This window comes from Zingiber officinale, chromosome 4A (genome assembly GCF_018446385.1).
Source record: "Zingiber officinale cultivar Zhangliang chromosome 4A, Zo_v1.1, whole genome shotgun sequence".
NCBI classification, from domain to species: domain Eukaryota; kingdom Viridiplantae; phylum Streptophyta; class Magnoliopsida; order Zingiberales; family Zingiberaceae; genus Zingiber; species Zingiber officinale.
This window is the reverse complement of record NC_055992.1, coordinates 35122317-35146021: the sequence shown is the minus strand read 5'-3', so window position 1 is coordinate 35146021 and position 23705 is coordinate 35122317. Positions and strand designations below refer to the sequence as shown.

Below are 23705 nucleotides of genomic sequence, written 5' to 3'. Positions count from 1 at the left end.
AAAAGTTAAGACTTTTTTTTTCAAACGTACTTATTTTTTGATAAATGGCAAAGGGGGAGAGTAGAGAAATTCAAAAGAAAGGTTAATTTTATAAAGAAAGCCTTTGTTAAGGGGGAGCCTGACAAAGTTTAAGTTTTAGTTTAACCATGCGTGCATTTAAAATTTATTAAACTTGCTTACTTAAACTTTTATGCATCTATTTTACTTAGTTTTGAATTTCGGTTGTCATAATCAAAAAGGGGGAGATTGTTGGTGCGGGAAGCATCCGACGATCGACCGTTGTTTTGATAATGGCAAAGGAATCCAAAGTTAAGTTGTTTTATGATCTAATGCACTTGATTGAGTGTTTCAGGAAAGTCCTAGCTGCAGTTAGGCAGGTAGAAAATCCTAGTGGGTGGTAACCCTATGCGGAAAGTCTTGGCGGGTCGAGAGCTTCAGGCAAAAGTCCTAGGGGGGGTAACCCTAGGTGGAAAGTCATAGTGTCGTGAACCAGGCGGAAGACTGGACCAGCTGGGAAGCGGAAGTCCAGCAGAAAGTTCGGAAGCTTCGAACGCTGAGCAAAAGCCCAGTCGATCTGGAGGATCGCACTTGCATCAGGTAAATCTACTGAGTGGAGTAGGTGAGGACGCGTTCCCCGTAGACGGAACAGTAGGCGTCGGGTCGACCTAGGGTTTTCGGTTGGAAATCCGAAATCAGACCCGGACAGTCCGACGACTGTCAAGTTTATCTATCATATTATTTCTGTGCTAACTTTGTTTTGCAGGGTTTTGTGTTTGGGACTAACACAATTTGCAAGAACAAAAGAGCAACTTAGACCTCGGATGAACAGTATCCGAGGCGAGGCGCCTCGGGTGTTAGCCGAAGCTAGCTGTCCAGAGACGCTAGAGGCGCCTCGGAGGTCACTGGAGGCGCCTTGGACCAGGCGTGGGAGGAGCCTTGGAGCAGCCTGGAGGCGCCTTCTGTAACGACCCGACCCTTTGGCCTCTTGGGCGGCCCTTGCGGCGGCCCAACTGGCGGCCCTTATGTCGTCGGCCCATTTGGCGACCTCTCATGTCGTCGACCCTTTGGCCGTGCCGTTACTCACTAGGACTTTCCACCCCTGGCCTGGGGAAGGCAAAAATCCACTGACCAGGGGTGGAAAGTCCTAGTGAGTAACGACACGGCCAAAGGGTCGTCGGTCGACGACATGAGAGGTCGCCAAATGGGCCGACGACATAAGGGCCGCCAGTTGGGCCGCCGCAAGGGCCGTCCAAGAGGCCAAAGGGCCGGGTCGTTACAATAAAAAGGCGCCTTTTTATTGTAACGACCTGACCCTTTGGCCTCTTGGGCGACCTTTGTGGCGGCTCAACTGGCAGCCCTTATGTTGTCGGCCCATTTGGCGACCTCTCATGTCATCGACCGACGACCCTTTGGCCGTGCTGTTACTCACTTGGACTTTCCACCCCTGGCAGTGGATTTTTGCCTTCCCCAAGATTCGAACTCTAGACCTCCAGGATAAGTAGTAGAGTTTATGAATCCTGGTAACCAAGTGCTCACTTGGCTACCAGGATTCATAAACTCTAGTACTTAAGCCTGGAGGTCTAGAGTTCGAATCCCGGGGAAGGCAAAAATCCACTGGCCAGGGGTGGAAAGACCTAGTGAGTAACGACACGGCCAAAGGGTCGCCGGTCGACGACATTAGAGGTCGCTAAATGGGCCGATGACATAAGGGCCGCCACAAGGGCCGCCCAAGAGGCCAAAGGGCCGGGTCGTTACACCTTCAGTGGGATAAGGTGCGACCAGATCAGAGCTGATCTACGCGTGCGACTCGACGGCCTGGAGACGCCTCGGACAGGCTTGGAGGCACCTCCAGCACTGTTTAAAAGGGGACCTCGAGCAGCAGCTTAGAACAACACCTTCCGAGAAAATCTTACGCCACAAGCTGCTAACGAGACGACCCAGAAGTGCTATAGCGACATCCCGACAACCCGGAGCTTCAGTTTCAATCTAGTTGTTGTTGGTATAAAGTTTATTTTAGTTCATAATTGTACTTAGTTTGTAATACTTTTCGTGATTATAGTTGTTGCCCAACGTAAATGCTAAACGAGCGTGGGCCTTGGAGTAGGAGTCGCCACAGGCTCCGAACCAAGTAACCAACTTGTGTTAGCGTGTGTTTGTGTTTAATTTCCGCTGCGTTTTACTCGATTGTTTTTACGAATCCAAAACGAAATAGCTATGAGCGCTATTCAACCCCCCCCCCCCCTCTAGCACTTTCGATCCAACAGAATTGAGCTCACTCGAATTCAATTTCAGCCTTCTCCTCGAGCAGTCTTTCGCTCAGCATACTCTTCTACAGTACCTCGTCCCTCGGACAGATCGAGCCCGCCAACTCTCTTCCCATGTCATCCTTCTCGCTAGCTGTATCTTCCGCTCAACTTCTTGTGTTTCTAAGCTCTTGCACACTTAGACACAAGGATCAAATACATATGACCTAACTTGACTTGGTTGACCACATCAAAATCACCACGAGGTACTTACAATCCCCCTATTTTTGATATCAATCAACCCAAGTTAAGTTAGGGTTTAATAAGAAATAGTAAAGATAATACATTTGCAAATTAAAGCATTTAATATGAAAATTAAAATAGTTTTAAAAAATTGATAGTTAATATAGAAATTGTATCTCCCCTAGACTTAATCTTTTCTCTCCCCCTTTGATCACATTAAAAATAGGGGTGATCATCAAAACAAATTCTAAGGGTTTTCTAAATAGTGACTAAGACTTAAAGATTTTTTTTTTTTTTTTTGAAGAACTGAACTTTTATGATTTAAAAACATATTTTTACAAAAATGATTTTAAAATGATTTTATTTCTTGAAAAATGCTAAAAATATTTATCACTATTAAACATAATCATCCAAAATTGTGATAAAATTTTTATGAATAAGCAAAATTAATATTAGCAGTAATTAATTATTCTATAGAGAGACATATTTTCTTAAAAAATATTTAAAAATAGATTTTGATCTTGAAAATTTTTGTAAAATTTTTTAAGTATGTAAAATAAAAATTGCATGTGTAAAAAAAAATAGATTTTTGAAGATGAATTTTTTTAAAAAAAATAATATTAAAAATTTAAATGTTGCTAAAAACTTCGTAGAAAATTCATTGACTGTTAATTTTTTTTTAAAAATTTTTCTACAGATAAATAATAAAATCTTTTTTCACAGAAAATTCAAGATCTTAGTTAATTTCTAACTAAAAGGTTATGAAACAATTTATGTGAAAAAGTAAGACAATTTTAATCATGCAGCGAAATTTTTAAAGTAAATTAAAATTAAAACATGCAAAATGATTTTAATCTAAGTATGATTTTGGAACCAATATAGGTTCCTACCTACTAGATTAATTAGAATTTTTTTTTTGAATGTATTTTTTTATTACTTTTTTTATTTGACCTTTATGAAATCTATAATACCAATTTAGTCCTTGATAATTTCTTAAATTTGAAGTAGTAAAATTTAAACATGTACAATTTTTTAAATTTTCTATTTGTTCTTTCAATTTTACATTTTTAGTTTTAACTTTATCAAATTCTTCTAGTGAACATGCGTTAGGTAAAATGGTTTTTAAATTAATATATTCCTTTTTCAAGTTTATATTCTTAGTTTTAAGTTTACGGAAAGATTTGAACATTGATTTTATACAATAATATAATTGGTCAGGTGGTAGAAAGCATATCTCACTTACCAGATCTGATTGACGCTAGATTCTTCTTCTCTATAACTACTTTCTTCAGATTTAGCTCCCCCTTTATTGATGTTGGCTTCCGAGTTGCTTGGTTCTTCGTGGCTAGCCTTCAATGCTAGTCCAACATAGGATTCTATCTCAGATTCAGATGATGAACTCATCTTAAGTAGCCTTAAATATTTTTGTGCTTGTTTTGCTTTGGTCCTTTTTCTTTCTCCTTCTTGAGCTCCGGGCAGTCATCCTTCATGTGTCATTCTTTCTGACAATTGTAGCATCAAATATTTCACTTGCTCTTTGGATTTTTCTTGGTTTGCATTTCATTAAGCTTGTTAGATTTACTTTTTTTTTAAAAAAAAAAATTCTTACCACAAACACTTCTTAGTCTGCATCAAAGTTTGAGTCTAACTTGTTGGGGTTGCAAGGTTGCAAACATAGTCCCATATTGAAAACACATGGAAAAGATCATGGGTTTATAAGAGAAAAGATATCTCCATTGGCATGAGGTCTTTTGGGTAAAGCCCAAGAGCAAAACCATGAGGGCTTAGGCCCAAAGTGGACAATATCGTGTCATTGTGGAGATATCTAAATTCTTTTCGATCTAACAATTGGTATCAGAGCCCGGACTGCCAGAAGATTTAACCACCGACTGTGCACAAGAGCTATGGTCTGATTGAGCCATGTGGGTACAATATTGACCTCGAACAAACAAAGTGGGGGCTCCCATGTTTGAATCAAGAGGACCAGACACCAGGCAGGAAGTCCTAGTAGGTCGGGTGGACCGAGGGGCAAGAAGACCTGGTGGGTCGAGGATCGGATGTGGGAAGCCTATGGTCCTTTGTTTGAGGGGGGGATTGTTGGGGTTGCAAGGTTGCAAACATAGTCCCATATTAAAAACACATGGAAAAGATCATGGGTTTATAAGAGAAAAGATATCTCCATTGGCATGAGGCCTTTTGGGTAAAGCCTAAGAGCAAAACCATGAGGGCTTAGGCCCAAAGTGGACAATATCGTGTCATTGTGGAGATATCTAAATTCTTTTCGATCTAACATAACTCAAGTTCATCTTTCTTGTTGGCTCTTAGTGCCAGATTCTGGCCACAACCAGAGTTAAAAAAAATCTCTTGCTTTGTTTAGCAAGGATGCACAATTAATTTAAACAAAAACAAAGTGCATAAAAAATGAATAACTAAAGAAGGAAAGTAAGAAGGCTTAATTTACTTGGTTATAATTTAGGTGGTTGTTAATCCAAAGAGTTAAAAAGCTCTACTAGAAATACTTCTTTGTTGAAGGCGGAATAGTCTCTTACAGATGTTGACAACTCAAGAAAAAGACTAGGAATGATTACAGTAGTTGTTGTTCAAGTTGTTGTTAAATTTCTAGTTCCACGGTCTTTTTATAGTCCCTGGAAAAAATTATCCATGGCTCGGAGGCACCTCCAAGGTGGTCCAAGGCACCTTCAACGAGACAAGTTTTATCCACTAAAGATAAAACTTTATCTTCAGCTAACAGGTATTAAAGGCGCCTTCAAGTGGTTGGAAGACGCATTAGCACTATTTATGTAAGGCACCCTCAAACACATTGGAGGCACCTTGGGTCTCGTATACAGCAGTTTTGCTGCTGAAGCTCAAGGTGCCTTTAAAGCCATTGGAGGCGCCTCAAACATTGTTTATCTGAATAGTCTTTTCTCTGTGTTCGCTTGGTTGATGATCTAGCTGTCTAGAATTGAGCTCACTCGAACTCAACTTCGGCCTTCTCCTTGAGCAGTCTTTCGTTCCGGTTTCTCGTCCCTTAAAAATGTTACACGCTGCCTTAGCACCTCATCCCTCAAACGTACTAAGCTCGTTGACTCCCTTCCTATATCATCCTTCTCACTAGCTACGTCTTCCGCTCGACTTCTTGTGTTCCTAAGCTTCTACACATTTAGACACAATAATCAAATACACAGGACCTAACTTAACTTGATTGACCATATCAAAATCACCACGGGGTACTTATATAAATATCAGAAAGTTGTTCGGCTGCATCGTTAAATACTTTTAAAATTTCACAAATATTACTACAAATATTTTATTATTATGAATATAAATATATATTAGTATTAGTATTTTATGCAAAAATAAACATAATAATTCTTTATATTGAAATTAATCTTGTAATAATTGATATGTTGAATTCCAATGTGTTGGTACATCATGTAAATTTTTTTTAGGTCTCATTGCATTAGTTTTATAAAATTTATCCATTATTTCATTATAGATTGATACGATCATAAATAATAAATTACAATTCTAATTGATTTAATATGATTGTCAAATAAATTTTAGTTCTTTTATACAAGCAGTATTGGAACTAGCATTATTTAATGATATTGAAAAAAATTATGAGTTAATCCATATTCTTCGATCTAATGGCAAAGCACACTCATATACGAATGCATTTGCTATTGATCACTCTAAAAATCTGAACATAAAGAAATTTTATTATTTAATTTACTAAATTCACCAATTAATTTTTTTCCTTGTTTTCCTAATTTTTTAATTGTATGAGTAAGTGTAGTCCTAGGAACAAGTTTAACACATAGATTAAGAGATTATTTACAAAATAATCAAATGTATATTTAGATCCAAAACTAAAGAAAGATGTTCTACAGAAAAAATTTAGCTAATGATTCTTTTAATTTATTATCAGAATATAAAAATAAATCGGAATCAGTACTATCACTTGTTGAAGAAAATCTATATAATTGTATTTGAGAATGGTCGAGTCCATATTCTACTGGGTGCTTCATTTCTATTTGTCATTTCAACTACCCATAGCAACCACCAGCTTGGAATTTATAGGAAACATTGCAATGCTTACATTTTACATGCAATTCTCTCGATGAAAGAGTGACATTCTCAAAATGTTTAGTGAAAAATAGAAGATTTTAGAGGAAGAATTTCCTGAACCTTAGAAGTAGAATTGTATGAGTACTTTTTTGTATTTTGAGTGTCAGAATCAGAAGATGCTTGGTCTTATCGTCGATGGATTGAATATTGGGATTATCGTGCGGATTTACTATTTCCTTTCCCTTCCGAGATCGAGATGATGAACCTCCACGGTCTTCTACTATTGAAGTTGAAAATTGGAATAAAAATAGAGACGTGGAGTCGAAAATGCATGAGAATGTGAAATTAAAAATGAGAGTAGAGAAAATGTGTGTGAAAATAATGAAATAAACTCCCTAATTTTAGAGTTTAGATAGTAATAGACACTAAATCATAGTCATTCATCAAAAAATGATCAAATGATCTTAACCGTTAAAAAAATATCCAAAAAAGCACCCCTACCCTCCCTCAACGGCTATCAACTGCCAATTAACCAGTGGTTCCAACGACTAGAAACCATCGGTCCAATGGTCCTTAAAAAATTGGCTGGGCGAACCGTCTATTTTGGGGGCCTGGAATTGGAACCAACTTGGCATCTAAGCTGGTTCCGGTTCAGCCCGATGACCCGGTCAACGGGCAACTAGCCCGTTAATCGATTATGGGCCCAGGTTAAATCCAGCCTGAGCTGGGTCAGGGCTGAACCTGGCATGTAGTCAGGTCTATGTATGACATGATAAAATTATATTTATCATCGAGCAAGAGAATTGCTGGCTGCTCCTCACCCAGTTGACCAATTCTCTCTTTGGTGCTCAACATATCTTCGAGACCAATTATCACTTTTGTTGTTCTGCTAGGCTAACACAATTATTTGTTCTGTTGCAACTAGAATTTGTCCGAGCAGCGCACGAGTAAATAAGTTTATTATAGATATTTTTTTATTTATTTTATTTTATTTATAGGGATGGATCCGTCTAATCCGTAATGGTCGTGAATTGGATTAGTTTGAAAATTTTATAGCCCGCCTGGATGATGGAGCGGCCCATCCCTGCCTGTTGGATTTTCGATGGATTTTATAGCACGAGTAAATGGATTGATCTGACATTTCTAGTAACAAGGAGTCTAATGAAGAGAAGTAAACAAAATCCGGTCGGGATTATGGTGTACTTCGAGTGTGGATTTTAAAATTTTCAGGACGGAGATTTTTTTTTCCCCAATAAGTAGACTCAGCTAAAATACAAAAAGTAAACAAAACCCCTAGTTAGTTTCTCCGAGTAATCTCAATCCCATCGCCATAAACTAATAAAATACGAGAGCCGATCGCTTTCAAACATTTAATCTCAATCAAACGTTATAAACTATGAAGACACCGGTGCGGGACTTCGTTTCTATCTATCACCCCGTCCATCCTTTTATTCCCCGCACAAAATCAAGAACGCATTCTTCTTCGATCAATTCCCACATGGCTAGTTCAATCCCTTCTCTTTTTAGCCAGTTGCTATTCTTGTTCTTCTTCTTCTTCCTCAGCCTCAACGTTTCCTGCACCAACGGCGGTAAACACCACCGCCGCCTGATATCTGTCAGCTCTCTGCTAATGATCAACGACACCGAATGCTCCTCTTCCTCCTCATTCGATTCAGGTCTTTTTAAAGATTGGATCTGATTCGGAGCCAAAAAAAGTTTTCCATGTAATTTTGAAACTCACAGCAAGCAAATTGAACATAATTAATTCCAATTTCAGCAGAATATGGCGAGAACCAGAGCAGGATTCAAGTTGTGCACCGCCACGGCCCCTGCTCTCCCCTCCGGCAGCCGAACGCGCCAATCGATCACGGGCGCCGTGTCCTCGAGAATGACCGACGACGAGTGGCATCCCTCCACGGCCGCCGCCAAGCTGAATCTTCCTCCCGATCCTACCCAGGCAACTCGTTGGCTGCCACCATGCAGGGCCGCTACGGCCTTGCCCTCGGCAGCGCCGACTTCGTCGTCACGGTCGGCTTTGGCAGTCCGCCGCAGGCTATGTCCGTCATCTTCGACAGCGGCAGCGACCTCAGCTGGATCCAATGCCTGCCATGTCCCTCCTCCTTATGCTACACACAGAAGGAGCCCCTCTTCGACCCCTCCAAATCCTCTCACTACTCGCCGCTGTCCTGCGACTCAACCTACTGTTCTTCCGACTCTTCCGCCTTCTGTGTCGGATTTGACGATTGTGAGTACACCGTCGCGTACGGCGACGGATCCCAAACCCAAGGTCTCCTCTCTCAGGACACGCTCACGCTCACCTCCTCCCGCGTGCTCGACGACTTCGTCTTCGGTTGCGGCGAGGCCAACAGCGGACTCTTCGGCGAGGTTGCCGGGATCATCGGCCTCGGCCGCAACCAAATTTCGCTGCCATCCCAAGCCAACGGCGGCGCCTTCTCCTACTGCCTGCCGCCCTACGCGAGCTCCACCGGCTACTTGGCCCTCGGCACTAGCAACGGCAGCCGGCTGAATTCCCCCAAGAATCTCCATTTCACTTCATTGCTATCGCGACTCGACGCGCCGTCGTTTTACTTCGTGGAACTCGTGGGGATCAGCGTGGGAGGAAAAGATCTTGGAATATCCCCGACCAGCTTCAGCGACCCTGGCACCTTCATCGACTCGGGGACCGTGCTCACGTACCTTCCGGCGGCCGCCTACGCGGCGCTGCGTTCGGAGTTCCAGTGGCGGATGAGGCAGTACCCGACGTCGACGGCAGGAATGGATCTGCTGGACACGTGCTATGACCTGAAAGGGTACGACAGGGTGGCAGTGCCGGCGGTGGTGTTGCATTTTAGCGGCGGGGCGAGGCTGGACGTCGACGGCTCGGGGATACTGATCCCGATGGATAGTTCCAGCGCGATCGCGTGCCTGGCGTTCGCTGAAACGGATCCGAATGGGTTCTCGATTATCGGGAACATGCAGCAGAAAACGTACAACATCCTTTACGACGTGCCTAACGAAAAGATTGGATTTGGCGGCGGAGGATGCACCGCCGATCCGTTTTAATTAAAGACAATTTGATGATTGATTTTGAATCAATTGATTATCCAAATTTTCTTTCTTTCTCTTTTTATTATATTATATTTAAATCTCAAATAGAAAACTTTTAATATTTTCAATTTATTTAAGGGGGAAAAACCAAAAGGTAATTAAGATACATTTAAAAATATTAATCTGAATTATTCATGAATCTTAATCTTAATGAAAGAATTGACAATTGATGTCTTGAGATGTACCGATTAGATTTTTCAAACGGTTAATCAAGCATTTAAGATTTGAATCCTAATTGTAATGTACTATAGAGATTTTATTCTAGTAGAAAGACAAATCTAAGAATACTGTGTTATATTTGAGAGGTATCTTTAAGTTAATTGTATCATAATTTTAAACTTAATTAATGAAGTTCATAATATAATGCATAGTATAAGATAAATTATGATTAAATCGTCATTAGTAGGTATTTCTCTATGTAAAATTATACATGTATTGAAATATTCCCTAGTTGATAAATTGATGAGATTGGACATTATCAATTCTATAAGACTAGCATATGTTATGCTCTTTACTTTAACCAAGTAGTCGATCCTCACTGATTAGAAATATTGGGATCTTAAAACTTAACATATGCATGGATACTTGTTAAAGATAACTAGTTCATTAGATGTGACCTGCTATGAGACTTCATGTGATTTTATACATGCCAATAAAGATTTCATTGTAATTCAAGTGCAAATTTCCTTAGACTTGAGGTATTTAAGTCATCTTGATCATGGAGGCTTATAATTTGACATCTTGGCAGTCATCTTCAAAGATGCATGTGCAAGTCTGGGATGATTGAGATAAGTCAATATGCCCGAAGATGTTTGAATAACCTACACAAGATTCATCATTCCTTTTTATAAGGAGATGTATACCATATGAAATATTGTCTAGCACTATCATATCATTTGCCTCTAATTTTCTTAACCTGGAAGTCATGATGAACAAGAACATTCGATCTTTTTTTTTCAGATTCAATGAGGTAGTGTCACTAACACTTTTGATGACAAAAAATCTTTCTATCAAAATTCCATAATTGTTCACAAACTTCAAGATAATAATCATTTGCTCTAGTTTAGATATGTCTCATAGTTCATCAATAGGAATAAGCATTTATCTCCAACTTCTTCTTAAACCATCTTTGCACTCTATTGGCTATAATATGTAAAATCTTTTTCTAAATTTCTGGAGCGATATATTAGGTATTTTTTTCTGGAGCATTTTCAAGTACAACTTCATCTATTTTTGTACTCATTTTTGCAAATGTCTTCACCTATTCAAGAAAATTTCCATGATTAGAAGATGATAGAGATTCATCATTACCTCTAAAGGCACAACTTTGAAATGCTAACCAACGAATAGTTACAATTGAGGTCCTCAAACGCAAATGATTTTCCTCCTTTTCCTCTTGAGATAGGGCATGCATCACATTAACAATATATTGTGAGGGCTTCATCAAATTTTCAGCCCTTCTCTCACATATAGTACAAGGCGAAAATGCTGCAGAACCAATATGGACAAAAAATACACTTGTTTTTCCATGACTTACTGATCCTGTCCGAACCAGGGTCAATGGACGCTGGGGATGTGGCGCTCCCTGCTGTATCCTCGAGTGCTCCGGCGAACCTGCAACAAAACCGAGCCGGGGGGGGGGGGGGTGTCCCGGCGACGGCCCTCCGACGCTCAAGTTAGGCGAAGGAATAAGAAAGTGGCTTAGAAAATGTAGACTCGTGTACCTCCGGTTGAAGAAATGGAGGCCTTATATAGACCTCTCGAAGGAGCCTGGGCATACCAATCGAAGCGATCACCTGCTTTCGACCATGCCTAGGTGTGGGCCTGTCAGAAGGGCATCCATAAGACCATACTGCTACTGTATCAACCTGTCCGTGACGTGATGGTGGGGCCTTTAATAGTGCCATCTTGCGTACAGTCTAATCATCATGCCTTTGCTGACATATCATATCCCGAGCCGAGCGAATAGGCCGCTCGGCTAACTATTCCCTCGCCACGATTCCGGCCGAGCGGACACCTCCGCTCGGCCATTCTGTCCTCGGCCGAGCGGACACCTCCGCTCGGCCACTCGGCTCCGGTTCTTCTGCTTTGGCGTCGGAAACCCAAACCTTTGGCTGGGTAATCTCTGGTTCCGCTCGGACGGGACCCCATCTGTGGGTCCCCCATTCTTACCGCCGGATCACTTGCCTCCCCTTCAAGTCTAGTCGAAGGAGGCAGTGAGTCCGACTGACTGGACTGTGTGTCCGAGCGGGCGGTCGTCGCCTTATCGCTGCTGCTGATATCCCTTGAGCCGTTCGGCCCTCATGCCAAATTTATCCGCTCGGCTCTTCGCTTTGTATGCCTTGGCGCCCAACGTGGATGTTTGCTTGTCTAAATCCTCTTGAAAATCGCGCAAGTCTTTTTCATTAAGCCGAAGCATGCGCGGTATGAGCGCATTAATTGCGCTTGGTGACAGAGCGCCACGTGGCTTGTCTCTAGTGGCGGTGATGCTCCGTACGATGGGACGCCCTTTGTTTTGAAATGAACGGCTAGATGATGACCTCGTCTCTTGTGCCCTTCATCCGACGGACGAGGTTGAGCGGTCTCGTTTGTATAAAGCCCTCGTTCTGGCCTTCACGCCGCACTTTCTGTTTCATCGCGCGTCCTCTGTCGAAGCTGCCTGCTGCTAGCTTACTCCGGCAACTCCCAGTGGTTTTCGAGTTCCTGGGCCTCTTTCCTTTGATCTTCCCTCAGTAAGCTTCTTCTCTTCTCTCGTCCCCTTGTTTCCGAGTATTGCTAGGCTTCCTTCCCTTCTTTAGTCATGGCGAGCACTTCTGCACCCGCTACTGAGGTTCACGGTCCGTGGTATATGAGTATGGAGAGTAGGTTAGATGAGGAGCGCGCCCGGCGCGTTGTTAGGACCTACGGGATCCCGCACGACCATGAAATAGTTGTAGCCGGCCCGACCGACCGGCCCCATAACCCGCCGATCGGTACTATTTGTTTTTTTCTGGACCAATTCCAGGGCGGCCTTAGATTTCCTACTCATCCATTTATTTTGGAAGTTTGTAATTATTTCCGCATCCCGCTCGGCCAACTTGTGCCGAATTCCTTTAGGCTACTGAGCGGGATTGTCGTCCTCTTTAGGCTGCACAGTATCCCACTTGACCCCAAAATATTCCACTACTTCTTCTACCCCAAACAATCCGAGTTGGGTACTTTTATTTTCCAAAGTAGAATATGCTTCAAATTTTTTGAGAACATGCCGACCTCCAACAAGCACTGGAGGGAGTTCTTCTTCTATATACGACTTCCCGAGTGTTGGGTTTTTCGGGCCGCGAAAATCGCTTTTCGCGTCGCGGAAACCCCGAATCGCCCAAGCCACGGATCTCGTGCAAGGTAAAACTTTCGAAAAATGCGAGTACGAGTTTAAAACACGATCGACTCTTAGATCTACGAGGGAAAAACATTTAACCTTGATGCGTGCCCTTCGCAATCCCGCAACGTCCAAAGGTAGCCAGATCTCGAGACCGTCAAGCGAACGGTCCTCTAGCGGTATCCACACGAACAAGGAGTGGTCTTCTACCACTCAAAGATGGAGAAGAGAACCCACAAGTGTGCTAGCACTTTCTAGGGCTCTCGGATTGGATCTAAAAGGTGAGAAAGGAGAGAAGGGAAAAAGGAACTCACACACTCCTCTAGTTACTCTCCTTTTGTGACCTTCACACCACCTAGTTGCTTAGAATCAACTCTCACTTCTTCTCCACCATGAAGCCACGACCATCAGCAAGCTAGAGAGAGGGAGAAGCACCCAAGGAAGAAGAAGCATTGAACACAATTCAATTTCACCAAATGAAAACATCTCATCACTTAGTGTGGCCGGCCACCACATGTGTAACCCCCACATTAATGTGGCCGGCCACATTAAGAGGATTAATGGTGTGTAACCTCCATGAGGTGGCACACCATTATATAAGAGGATGATGTGGCATGCCATGTAGGATGAGTCATCCTCATGATGTGGCAATTCATCAAGTCAAAACTTGATGTGTCAACCTCTATTTGGTCAAGTCAAACTTGACCAATGCTCTTCCTTGTTGAGTTAAATCCAAGCTTTGATTCAAGTCAATTTTAATTTAATGAATCTCAATTCATTAATATAAATTGACTCATGAATCAAATTTAAATTAGACTCATTCAACAATTGAATCTAATTGAGTCTAACTCAATAAGTCTAATTTGAATCCAATCTTTGATTCATCATATGAATCTAATCCTATTGGTTCATCATATGAACCTAATCTCCATGCGCATGTTCTTTGTGTGTGACCCAATATGTTCTTGTAACGTTGGCAATGTTATAAACTCTTTTAGAAACATAAGCAATGAGCGGCATCTAGCAATACATCATTGCTACCCAAGTTACAAGAAATGTTGAGATCCAACATCACCTTGTGACTCCTCACAATATGTGACAAGTGTCCTTCTATCCTAGACATCTAGATTGATCAATGTGAGGCATAGACCGTGTCATCCTCTGACCAATCTAAATCTTGAACTCCGAGTAGACTCACTCAATCAAATGAGCTCAATATCTCATATTGACTCATTTGGGTATGGCCATACACTTCGTGGTCTCACTCTATCAAGAATATCGATGTCTCTCCCGTCATATAGGAGGGATAGATCCCATCTACATCACTCACATCCCTCTACATAATTTGTTATATACCCAGTAATCGCCTTTATAGTCCACCCAGTTACGGGTGACGTTTGACGAAACTAAAGTACATAACTCATGTAGGGATCCATGGTGACTTCAGGTCTAAGGACTAATAGTCATACTAATAGCCACATGAGAAAGTATATGACACTCATATAACGATCCATGATACTTTCTCATGGCGGGTCATTCAGTATACATTCTCTAATGCATACCCATGTGTCAGCTTGATATCTCTATATCCATGACTTGTGAGATCAAGTCATCGAGCTGACCTACATGCTAGTCTTATTGTATTAACATTGTCCCTGAATGTTAATACTCGACTAGGAATGATTTAGAGTAGTGTTCCCTATATCATCTCACTATCGATTCAACTAATCGATTGATATAGGTATGAACGTTCTACTCAAGGACGTTACTATACTTATTTTATCTGACACTAATACAAATAAGCATAATAACCAAAAACCAATGCCTTTATTAATATACAAAATATGATATACATGAGTCCATACAATCATCAAATGATTGGCTCTAGGGCTCTAACTAACATGAAAAGGACTAGAGATTATATGCAAATTCAGAAGTAATCCGGCCTACCTTCATGCGGCAAATTGCTTGTCCGGTCAGCGGTACAAAATCGACCAGTTGCTTCTCAAGGGGTGTTGTACATTTTGGATTATCTCCGTTCGGGCCAATCTCCCCACCGCATGGGTAAGGACTCTTTACTCCCTTCGCCTTTTTTGTCTAACTGATTTTAATTTCTTCCACTACAGCTGAAGTCATGTGGCGCTCCAAGGCTACCGATCATTGAGGCGGCTACCAAAAAAGAACTCGCCGAGCGGGGTCTTATCCCCAGCCGCCCGGCAGATGCAGGAGAGGGGGGGACGCAGTCCGCCCCTGAAACAGAAGTCACCCAACCCGCTTCAACGGAGGTTGAGGCGGATCCTGTTTCCTCTGCTCCAGCCGAGCTGGGAGTCCCCCAGGCCGAGGATTCACCACGGGAAGTTCGGCGGAAACGTCGAAGAGAGTCCAGCCTTCCGCCGACCCCAGAGGGCGAACCGCAGGCGCCGATCGAGATCGCTTCTCCAGATCACACACCTTCGCAGATCAGGACCCCAGTGGCCTCGCCCACCGCACAACCCTCTGGCTCTCCTCCACGGACTCGTCGTCGCTTACGACGGTTGGACGAAACTTCAACCATAGGGGAGTCCTCGGGCCAGGCGACTGCGGCTGAGGAAGGGCCGGCCGGCCACCCGACCATCAAGACTACCCTTCGATTCTCGTCGGAGGAATATTTATTGTTTGCCGATCGGCCATCAAGCCCCATTCATGAAATAACCTTGACGGGTCCGCTCGCCAAAGTTTTCGAGGACGCCCAGATTCGGGTGGCCCTCATGACACCCAAGTAGCTCGGCGATAACCACATGCAGCAGGCCACTCAGGTAGGTTCATTTTTCTTCCTGTGCCATGCTACTGTTTGATTTACAGTATTGGGCTGAGCAAATCGCCACTAGCCATCGGCTGGCCGAGCTGGAGGATCTTATGGAAAAGCTTCAAGTCTCGGGGGGTCCATCGGCCGAGCGGGAGAAACAAGCCTGCGAGGCCGAACAGAAGAAGGCCGCCGACCTGGCTACAGAGGTGGCTCGACTTGAAGGCTTGGTGAAGAAGTGCGACGAAGACGTGAAGCGCGCCAGTAGCCGGAAGAAGCGGGCGATCGCTGATCTGGACAAGATGAAAGTTGAAGTCCGAGCCCTAGATCAGCGATCTAAGGAGCTGGAAGCCCAACTAACCACCGAACGGGATGGGCGCTCAGCTGAACGCACTAAAGCGGAGGTGGACCAGAAAGTTCTTCAAGATTCACTAATTGCCTCCCGGGCGGCGCTCAGAAAGTACAAGGAAGGGGAGCCGAGTCGTATGGCTGTTGCACGTCAAGATTACCTCCGCTCGGAGAGGTTCGGCACGAAATTTGGCGGCAGAGTCTCTTCAACCTTTGCCGAGGCCGTTAAGGTCACTATGGCCTACTTGAAGAAGGGTGGCCACCTTCCTGCGGGAATGCACATTCCCGCCTCCGATCTGGCGGCCATGATAGATGACATTCCGGACGGATTCTTCAACTTCGAAGACCCCGAGTGAAGAGTGTTCCTCGTCTCTATCTTGTTTTTGCGTTTCTTACGCCCAGCGCAACTTTTTGTACTTGCTGTCCGACATGCTTTCCCTTTAATGCAATTATGTCTTTGCTTGCGTCTTCCTGATCATTATCCATAATATTCTTCTGTTTGCTTAACGTTTATGCTTAGAGTCAGTCATGCTCTAAGTGTTCTCCGTCACGCGGCCGATCAGCTTAACCCATTAAACAAAGTCCGAGCGGGAGGGCCTACTCGCTCTGCACGTATCTAGCCTGTGTGAAGTCAACAAACGCCAAGTATCGAAGGAACAACGCTCGAGCGGGCCTAAATGTTTTAATACTTGTGGTTTCCGTGGTTTCTTATTCTCTGATATTCGTTCGTCCGCCCGGGGTATTTATAGTCGCCGGATCGACTCTCGATTTTTAACGACGGAGCTCGTCGGCACGGATATTTATAGCCGGTCGGCGCTGCTCTCGATCTTTAACGACGGAGCTCGTCGGCGCGGATATTTATAGCCGGTCGGCGCGGCTCTCGATCTTTAACGACGGGGCTCGCCGGCGCGGATATTTATAGCCGGTCGGCGGGCTCTCGATCTTTAACGACGGAGCTCATCGGCGCGGATATTTATAGCCGGTCGGTGCGGCTCTCGATCTTTAACGACGGAGCTTGTCGGCGCGGATATTTATAGCCGGTCGGCGCGGCTCTCGATGGGCTCTCCGCTCGGATTATTTATAGACGCCGGCTCGTCTCCCAATTTTTAACGTCGGAGCTCGTCGGCGCGGATATTTATAGCCGGCGGATCTTTATAGCCGGCGGATATTTATAGCCGGTCGGCGCGGCTCTCGATCTTTAACGACGGAGCTCGTCGGTGCGGATATTTATAGCCGATCGGCGCGACTCTCGATCTTTAACGACGGAGCTCGTCGGCGCGGATATTTATAGCCGGTCGGCGCTGCTCTCGATCTTTAACGACGGAGCTCGTCGGCGCGGATATTTATAGCCGGTCGGCGCGGCTCTCGATCTTTAACGACGGAGCTCGTCGGTCTTCCGCTCGGGGATTTATAGACGCCGGTTCGTCTCCCGATTTTTAAAGTCGGAGCTCGACGGCGCGGATATTTATAGCCGGTCGGCGCGGCTCTCGATCTTTAACGACGGAGCTCGTCGGCGCGGATATTTATAGCCGGTCGGCGCGACTCTCGATCTTTAACGACGGAGCTCGTCAGCGCGGATATTTATAGCCGGTCGGCGCGGCTCTTGATCTTTAACGACGGAGCTCGTCGGCACGGATATTTATAGCCGGTCGGCGCGGCTCTCGATCTTTAACGACGGAGCTCGTCGGCGCGGATATTTATAGCCGATCGGGGCGGCTCTCGATCTTTAACGACGGAGCTCGTCGGCGCGGATATTTATAGCCGGTCGGCGCGGCTCTCGATCTTTAACGAAGGAGCTCGTCGGTCTTCCGCTCGGGGATTTATAGACGCCGGCTCGTCTCCCGATTTTTAACGTCGGAGCTCGACGGCGCGGATATTTATAGCCGGTCGGCGCGACTCTCGATCTTTAACGACGGAGCTCGTCGGTAGCGGATATTTATAGCGGTCGGCGCGACTCGATCTTTAACGACGGAGCTCGTCGGTCTTTTATAGCCGGCGCAGCTCTCGATCTTTAACGACGGAGCTCGTCGGTACGGATATTTCTCGATCTTTAACGACGGAGCTGGTCGGCGCGGATATTTATAGCCGGTCGGCGCGGTTCTCGATCTTTAACGACGGAGCTCGTCGGTCTTCCTATCCGGGTCGTCTCCCGATTTTTAACGCCGGAGCTCGATGGCCATTTATAGCGCCGGTCGGCTCTCGATCTTTAACGACGGAGCTCGTCGGCGCGGATATTTATAGCCGGTCGGCGCGACTCTCGATCTTTAATGACGGAGCTGGTCGGCGCGGATATTTATAGCCGGTCGGCGCGGCTCTCGATCTTTAACGACGGAGCTGGTCGGCGCGGATATTTATAGCCGGTCGGCGCGGCTCTCGATCTTTAACGACGGAGCTCGTCGGTCTTCCGCTCGGGGATTTATAGACGCCGGCTCGTCTCTCGATTTTTAACGTCGGAGCTCGACGGCTCAGATATTTATAGTCGGTCGGCGCGGCTCTCGATCTTTAACGACGGAGCTCGTCGGTCTTCCGCTCGGGGATTTATAGACGCTGGCTCGTCTCCCGATTTTTAACGTCGGAGCTCGACGGCGCGGATATTTATAGTCGGTCGGTGCGGCTCTCGATCTTTAACGTCGGAGCTCGACGGCGCGAATATTTATAGCCGGTCGGCGCGGCTCTTGATCTTTAACGACGGAGCTCGTCGGCCTTTGAGGCTAATTTGTACTCTGCTGTCCGGCGAAGCTGTTTGCCATCTTTCATCATTTTTGCTTCCTCCGTCCGAACGGTACGGGGCCTTCGGTTTTTTATGCCGATGCAAGGATATCGCACGCCCGGCCGAACGGCTTGGGCCTTCGTCCTTGAGCATTTTGCTCGAATAATTTACCTCCGGCCGAACGGCTCGGGGCCTTCGATCCTCGAGCCTTTGGCTCGGCTAATATACCTCCGTCCGAACGGTACGGGGCCTTCGATACTCGAGCGTTTGGCTCGGATAATTTACCTCCGGCCGAACGGTCCGGGGCCTTCGATACTCGAGCGTTTGGCTCGGATAATTTACCTCCGGCCGAACGGTCCGGGGCCTTCGATCCTCGAGCCTTTGGCTCGGCTAATATACCTCCGTCCGAATGGTACGGGGCCTTCGACACTCGAGCCTTTGGCTCGGCTAATATACCTCCGTCCGAATGGTCGAGCTCTTGGCTCGGCTAATATACTCCCGGCCGAGCGGCACGGGCTTCCCATCGAGCTCTTGGCTCGGCTAATATACTCCCGGCCGAGCGGCACGCTCTTGGCTCGGCTAATATACTCCCGGCCGAGCGGCACGGGCTTCCCATCGAGCTCTTGGCTCGGCTAATATACTCCCGGCCGAGCGGCACGGGCTTCCCATCGAGCTCTTGGCTCGGCTAATATACTCCCGGCCGAGCGGCACGGGCTTCCCATCGAGCTCTTGGCTCGGCTAATATACTTCCGTCCGAATGGTACGGGGCCTTCGACACTCGAGGAACTATAATAAATCTTACAACGGAAAGAGGATAACTGAAGAACTGACCTGCCGACCAGCGAGGGCTCTGACCCAATTTCTCGACTCCCGAATACCCGTGGAGTGATGAAGAATATATATACTTGTCGAAACTCATCATGGCTTCCTCGTCGGACCGATATCGGTGCAGGAGTTACTCCCACTTGAGTGCTGGTCGGACCCTTATTTTGCCCCCATTTCTAATGCTTCTCCGGTCGTTCCTCCTAGGCCGCTCAGATATCCGCTCAGCTTGAGCTTTCTATTTCTGTTGCTCCACGAGCTTAGCTGCTTCTAGTTCTTCGGGAGAGAGCGTCACGGTGAGGCGTCCAGCTCCGTCCATCTCTCTACTCGGATCAGGTATGTTTCCCACAGACGGCGCCAATTTGATCCTGTCCGAACCAGGTCAATGGACGCTGGGGGCGTGGCGCTCTCCGCTGTCTCCGACTGGTGATCGTGGGTGGTGTCCCGGCGACGGCCCTCCGACGCTCAAGTTAGGCGAAGGAATAAGAAAGTGGCTTAGAAAATGTAGACTCGTGTACCTCCGGTTGAAGAAATGGAGGCCTTATATAGACCTCTCGAAGGAGCTTGGGCACACCAATCGAAGCGATCACCTGCTTTCGACCATGCCTAGGTGTGGGCCTGTCAGAAGGGCATCCATAAGACCATACTGCTACTGTATCAACCTGTCCGTGACGTGATGGTGGGGCCTTTAATAGTGCCATCTTGCGTACAGTCTAATCATCATGCCTTTGCTGACATATCATATCCCGAGCCGAGCGAATAGGCCGCTCGGCTAACCACTATTCCCTCGCCACGATTCCGGCCGAGCGGACACCTCCGCTCAGCCATTCTGTCCTCGGCCGAGCGGACACCTCCGCTTGGCCACTCGGCTCCGGTTCTTCTGCTTTGGCGTCGGAAACCCAAACCTTTGGCTGGGTAATCTCTGGCTCCGCTCGGACGGGACACCATCTGTGGGTCCCCCATTCTTACCGCCGGATCACTTACCTTTTTCCAATTGTCAAATCCTTCATTAACCAATACTGAGATATTAGATGAAGAATTAACATTATTCAGGGAAAAAAACAATAAAATAATATGCTTTCTTTGTTGAAGGTGAATACTCCAACCATGAAATTTCTAGAATCATTTTTTCTAAAATCAACGATTTTGATTTTCAAATTTTGTATCTGGATACTCCAACATATATGTTTGATAATGCTCCATCTTTAGAAAAAAAAACGTCTTATCTCATCTTGTACATTAATATAATATTCATATATCTATTTTCTTTTTTTTAGATCTCATTCAATATAAGTAGAAGATGACTGATAGCATTACCAGGAAATGAAATAATAGGAATTTGGACACTTGAAATTGGAAGACTTTTACTAGATTGATGTTGCATTGTAGGGGTGGTAGGAATTGAAGTATTTTCACTAGTTTAATGATCTCTCTTCTTAAAAAAAAGAGGATATATTTTCTTTCTTTGTAATAGATTGATGTTTCATTTTGAAACAGTTTAAGTTATATCCCTAAATAAGTAATAAAATAATAACATATAAATAAACAAGTAATAGTCAATCAATGGCTCAAAAGTACAATGAATTGTATGATAATATCTTGAGATAAAATATAAATTACAATCTTATCTGAAACTAAAACCCTAAAAGTTACATAACTCAAAAAATAACATAATTTACAAAGAGAGCAACTTTAAAATAATAATTGATCATGACTCATATTAGAAAATAATAAAATTTCAAACAATGAGTGTAACAAGATAAAAGAACTTACTTTTCTAAGGTTAAAATCCAAAGTAAAAAAGTCTAAATGTCAAACTAAGGTCACACTAATGTCCATAATTTTAAGCCTAGAGTACAAGAGACAAACATGAGTGCAAGAAACTAAAATTAATAATAATTTCAATTGAGTTTTCTTTTTCTTTTGATAGCATCTCTACCAAGTATAGTAAAAAAATTGTTAACATCTCCTATTCGTTTAATAGATTACTAAACAAACCACTCATTAAAGAATGTTGGTTCACATATTAGTAAAAGTGGAAAAAAAAGAGATTAAGCTAGCTATAAATTATCTAGCCTCATCCTCATGGACACTAAGATCTAGCATCAATGCGTATTTTAAGAATCAAACATATGGAAATAAATAAAGCTAGTAGAAGTAGAATAGAAGTGGTTCATGCTGACATCGTACGATGCTTTGGTTGAGTGCACGTCACAGCAGCTCCTGTCATGCTATGCTTTGGTTGAGGTAGTGGCCAAGTCGTGATCGTCAAAAAGTAGGAGCCGCCCATGACAACACACACGGCAGGGCCACAGCCAAAGCATCACATGACTGTTGGAAAAAGGAATTATTGGAGAAGAAATAAAAGATTATAGAAGGAAAAATGTGGAAGAGGTGAAGAATCTCTACGTGGAGAGGAGGAGAATAAAACAAAACACACAACTTACTTCATTCATTGAAAAGAGGTACATATTTATAGGCTTATTGGATAAACACTAATAATCAAGATTTTTTTTTTAAATTCTATCTCTACGAAACTCTTATCCTATCTTGACAACTCAACAATCCTATCACAAAGTTTGGTCAAACTTGCCACCTCATCCTTCTATCTTTACACATTTTATCAACATCAAAATAAAGTTTAATCTCCAACACCCCCTCTTAAACTTTATTTTGTGGCTCCAAGTAGATTTCCCATCTTGATGAAATCTTCAAATTTGAGTGGCTTTGTAAAGATGTCAGCAACTTGATCTTTGGTCTTCATATAGACTAGCTCAACATCTTTGTTTTTCACATGTTCCCGAATAGAATGAAAGCGTATATCAATATGTTTACTTCTTTGATGATATACTGGATTCTTCCCCAATGCAATTGTCGATTTGATGTCAATGCAAATTTGAGTTGCTTCACTTTGTTCAAATTTTATCTCCTTTAGCAAGCTTCTTAGCCATATAGCATGACTAACACATGAGGATGCAGTAATGTACTCTGCTTCACAAGTGGAAAGAGTAACAATAGGTTGTTTCTTTGACATCCAAGAAAATGCCGTATCTCTAACGAAAAATGCAAAGCCGGAAGTGCTTCTCCGGTCATCACAGTCTCCACCCCAATCACTATTTGAATATCCAACAAGCTGAGAATTATTAGAGTGAGAATAAAATAGTCCATGATTCATAGTACCTCGGACATAACGAAGAATTCGCTTGGCTGCCTTCCAATGAGTCTCTTTAGGCTCTTCCATGAACCTGCTCACAAGACCGACTCCATATAATATATCCGGTCGAGTGCAAGTTAGGTACCGCAAGCTTCCTACCAAACTTTTGAAACGTGTGAGATCAACCATCTTTTCTTCGTCATTCTTGGATAGCTTTGTTCCGCAGTCCACCGGTGTGTTAACTGGATTACAATCATCCATTCTAAATCTCTTGAGGACCTCCTTTGCATATTGTTCTTGAGTTATAAATATGCCATTAACTCCTTGTTTCACCTCCAAGTCGAGAAAGTAGGACATAAGTCCCATATCGGTCATATCAAATGCTTTTGCCATAGCTTCCTTAAAAGATTTTATCATTTGAGGCGAACTTCCTGTCACGATTAGATCATCTACATATAATGATACCAATAAGATGTTATCATTGTCTTCTCTTACATAAAGTGCATGCTCATATAGGCATTGCATAAAGTCATTTTCTTTGAAGTATGCATCAATTCTTGAATTCCATGCTCTCGGTGCTTGCTTCAAGCCATAGAGAGCTTTCTTCAACTTCAACACCTTTCTTTCTTGCCCCCTCTTGATGTAGCCAGCCGGTTGTTCAATATAGACTTCTTCTTCTAAGTAGCCATTAAGAAATGCCGATTTAACATTAAGCTGAAATATTTGCCATTTTAGTTGAGCGGCTAAAGAGATTATCAACCTTATAGTCTCCATTCGGGCAACGGGAGCAAACACTTCTTCGTAGTCAATGCCGGCCTTTTGTTTGTAACCTTTTGCCACAAATCGTGCTTTGTACTTTTCTATTTCTC

General features: G+C 44.0%; 1 protein-coding gene across 1 annotated transcript; it reads left to right on the top strand.

The window, feature by feature from the left end:
* Positions 1 to 8055: 8055 nt before the first annotated feature.
* On the top strand, positions 8056 to 9620 carry LOC121972339 (aspartyl protease family protein At5g10770-like). The gene is made up of 2 exons (XM_042524021.1): positions 8056 to 8233; positions 8335 to 9620. Exons 1-2 carry the CDS (start codon positions 8056 to 8058, stop codon positions 9618 to 9620), a joined length of 1464 nt encoding a protein of 487 aa, XP_042379955.1.
* Positions 9621 to 23705: the final 14085 nt, after the last annotated feature.

Excerpts from the sequence above, each read along its gene's own strand:
- LOC121972339 (XM_042524021.1), top strand. The coding sequence starts at position 8,056 with ATGGCTAGTTCAATCCCTTCTCTTTTTAGCCAGTTGCTATTCTTGTTC. Across the intron at positions 8,234-8,334 it reads TTCCTCCTCATTCGATTCAG|CAGAATATGGCGAGAACCAG; the intron begins GTCTTTTTAAAG and ends TTCCAATTTCAG.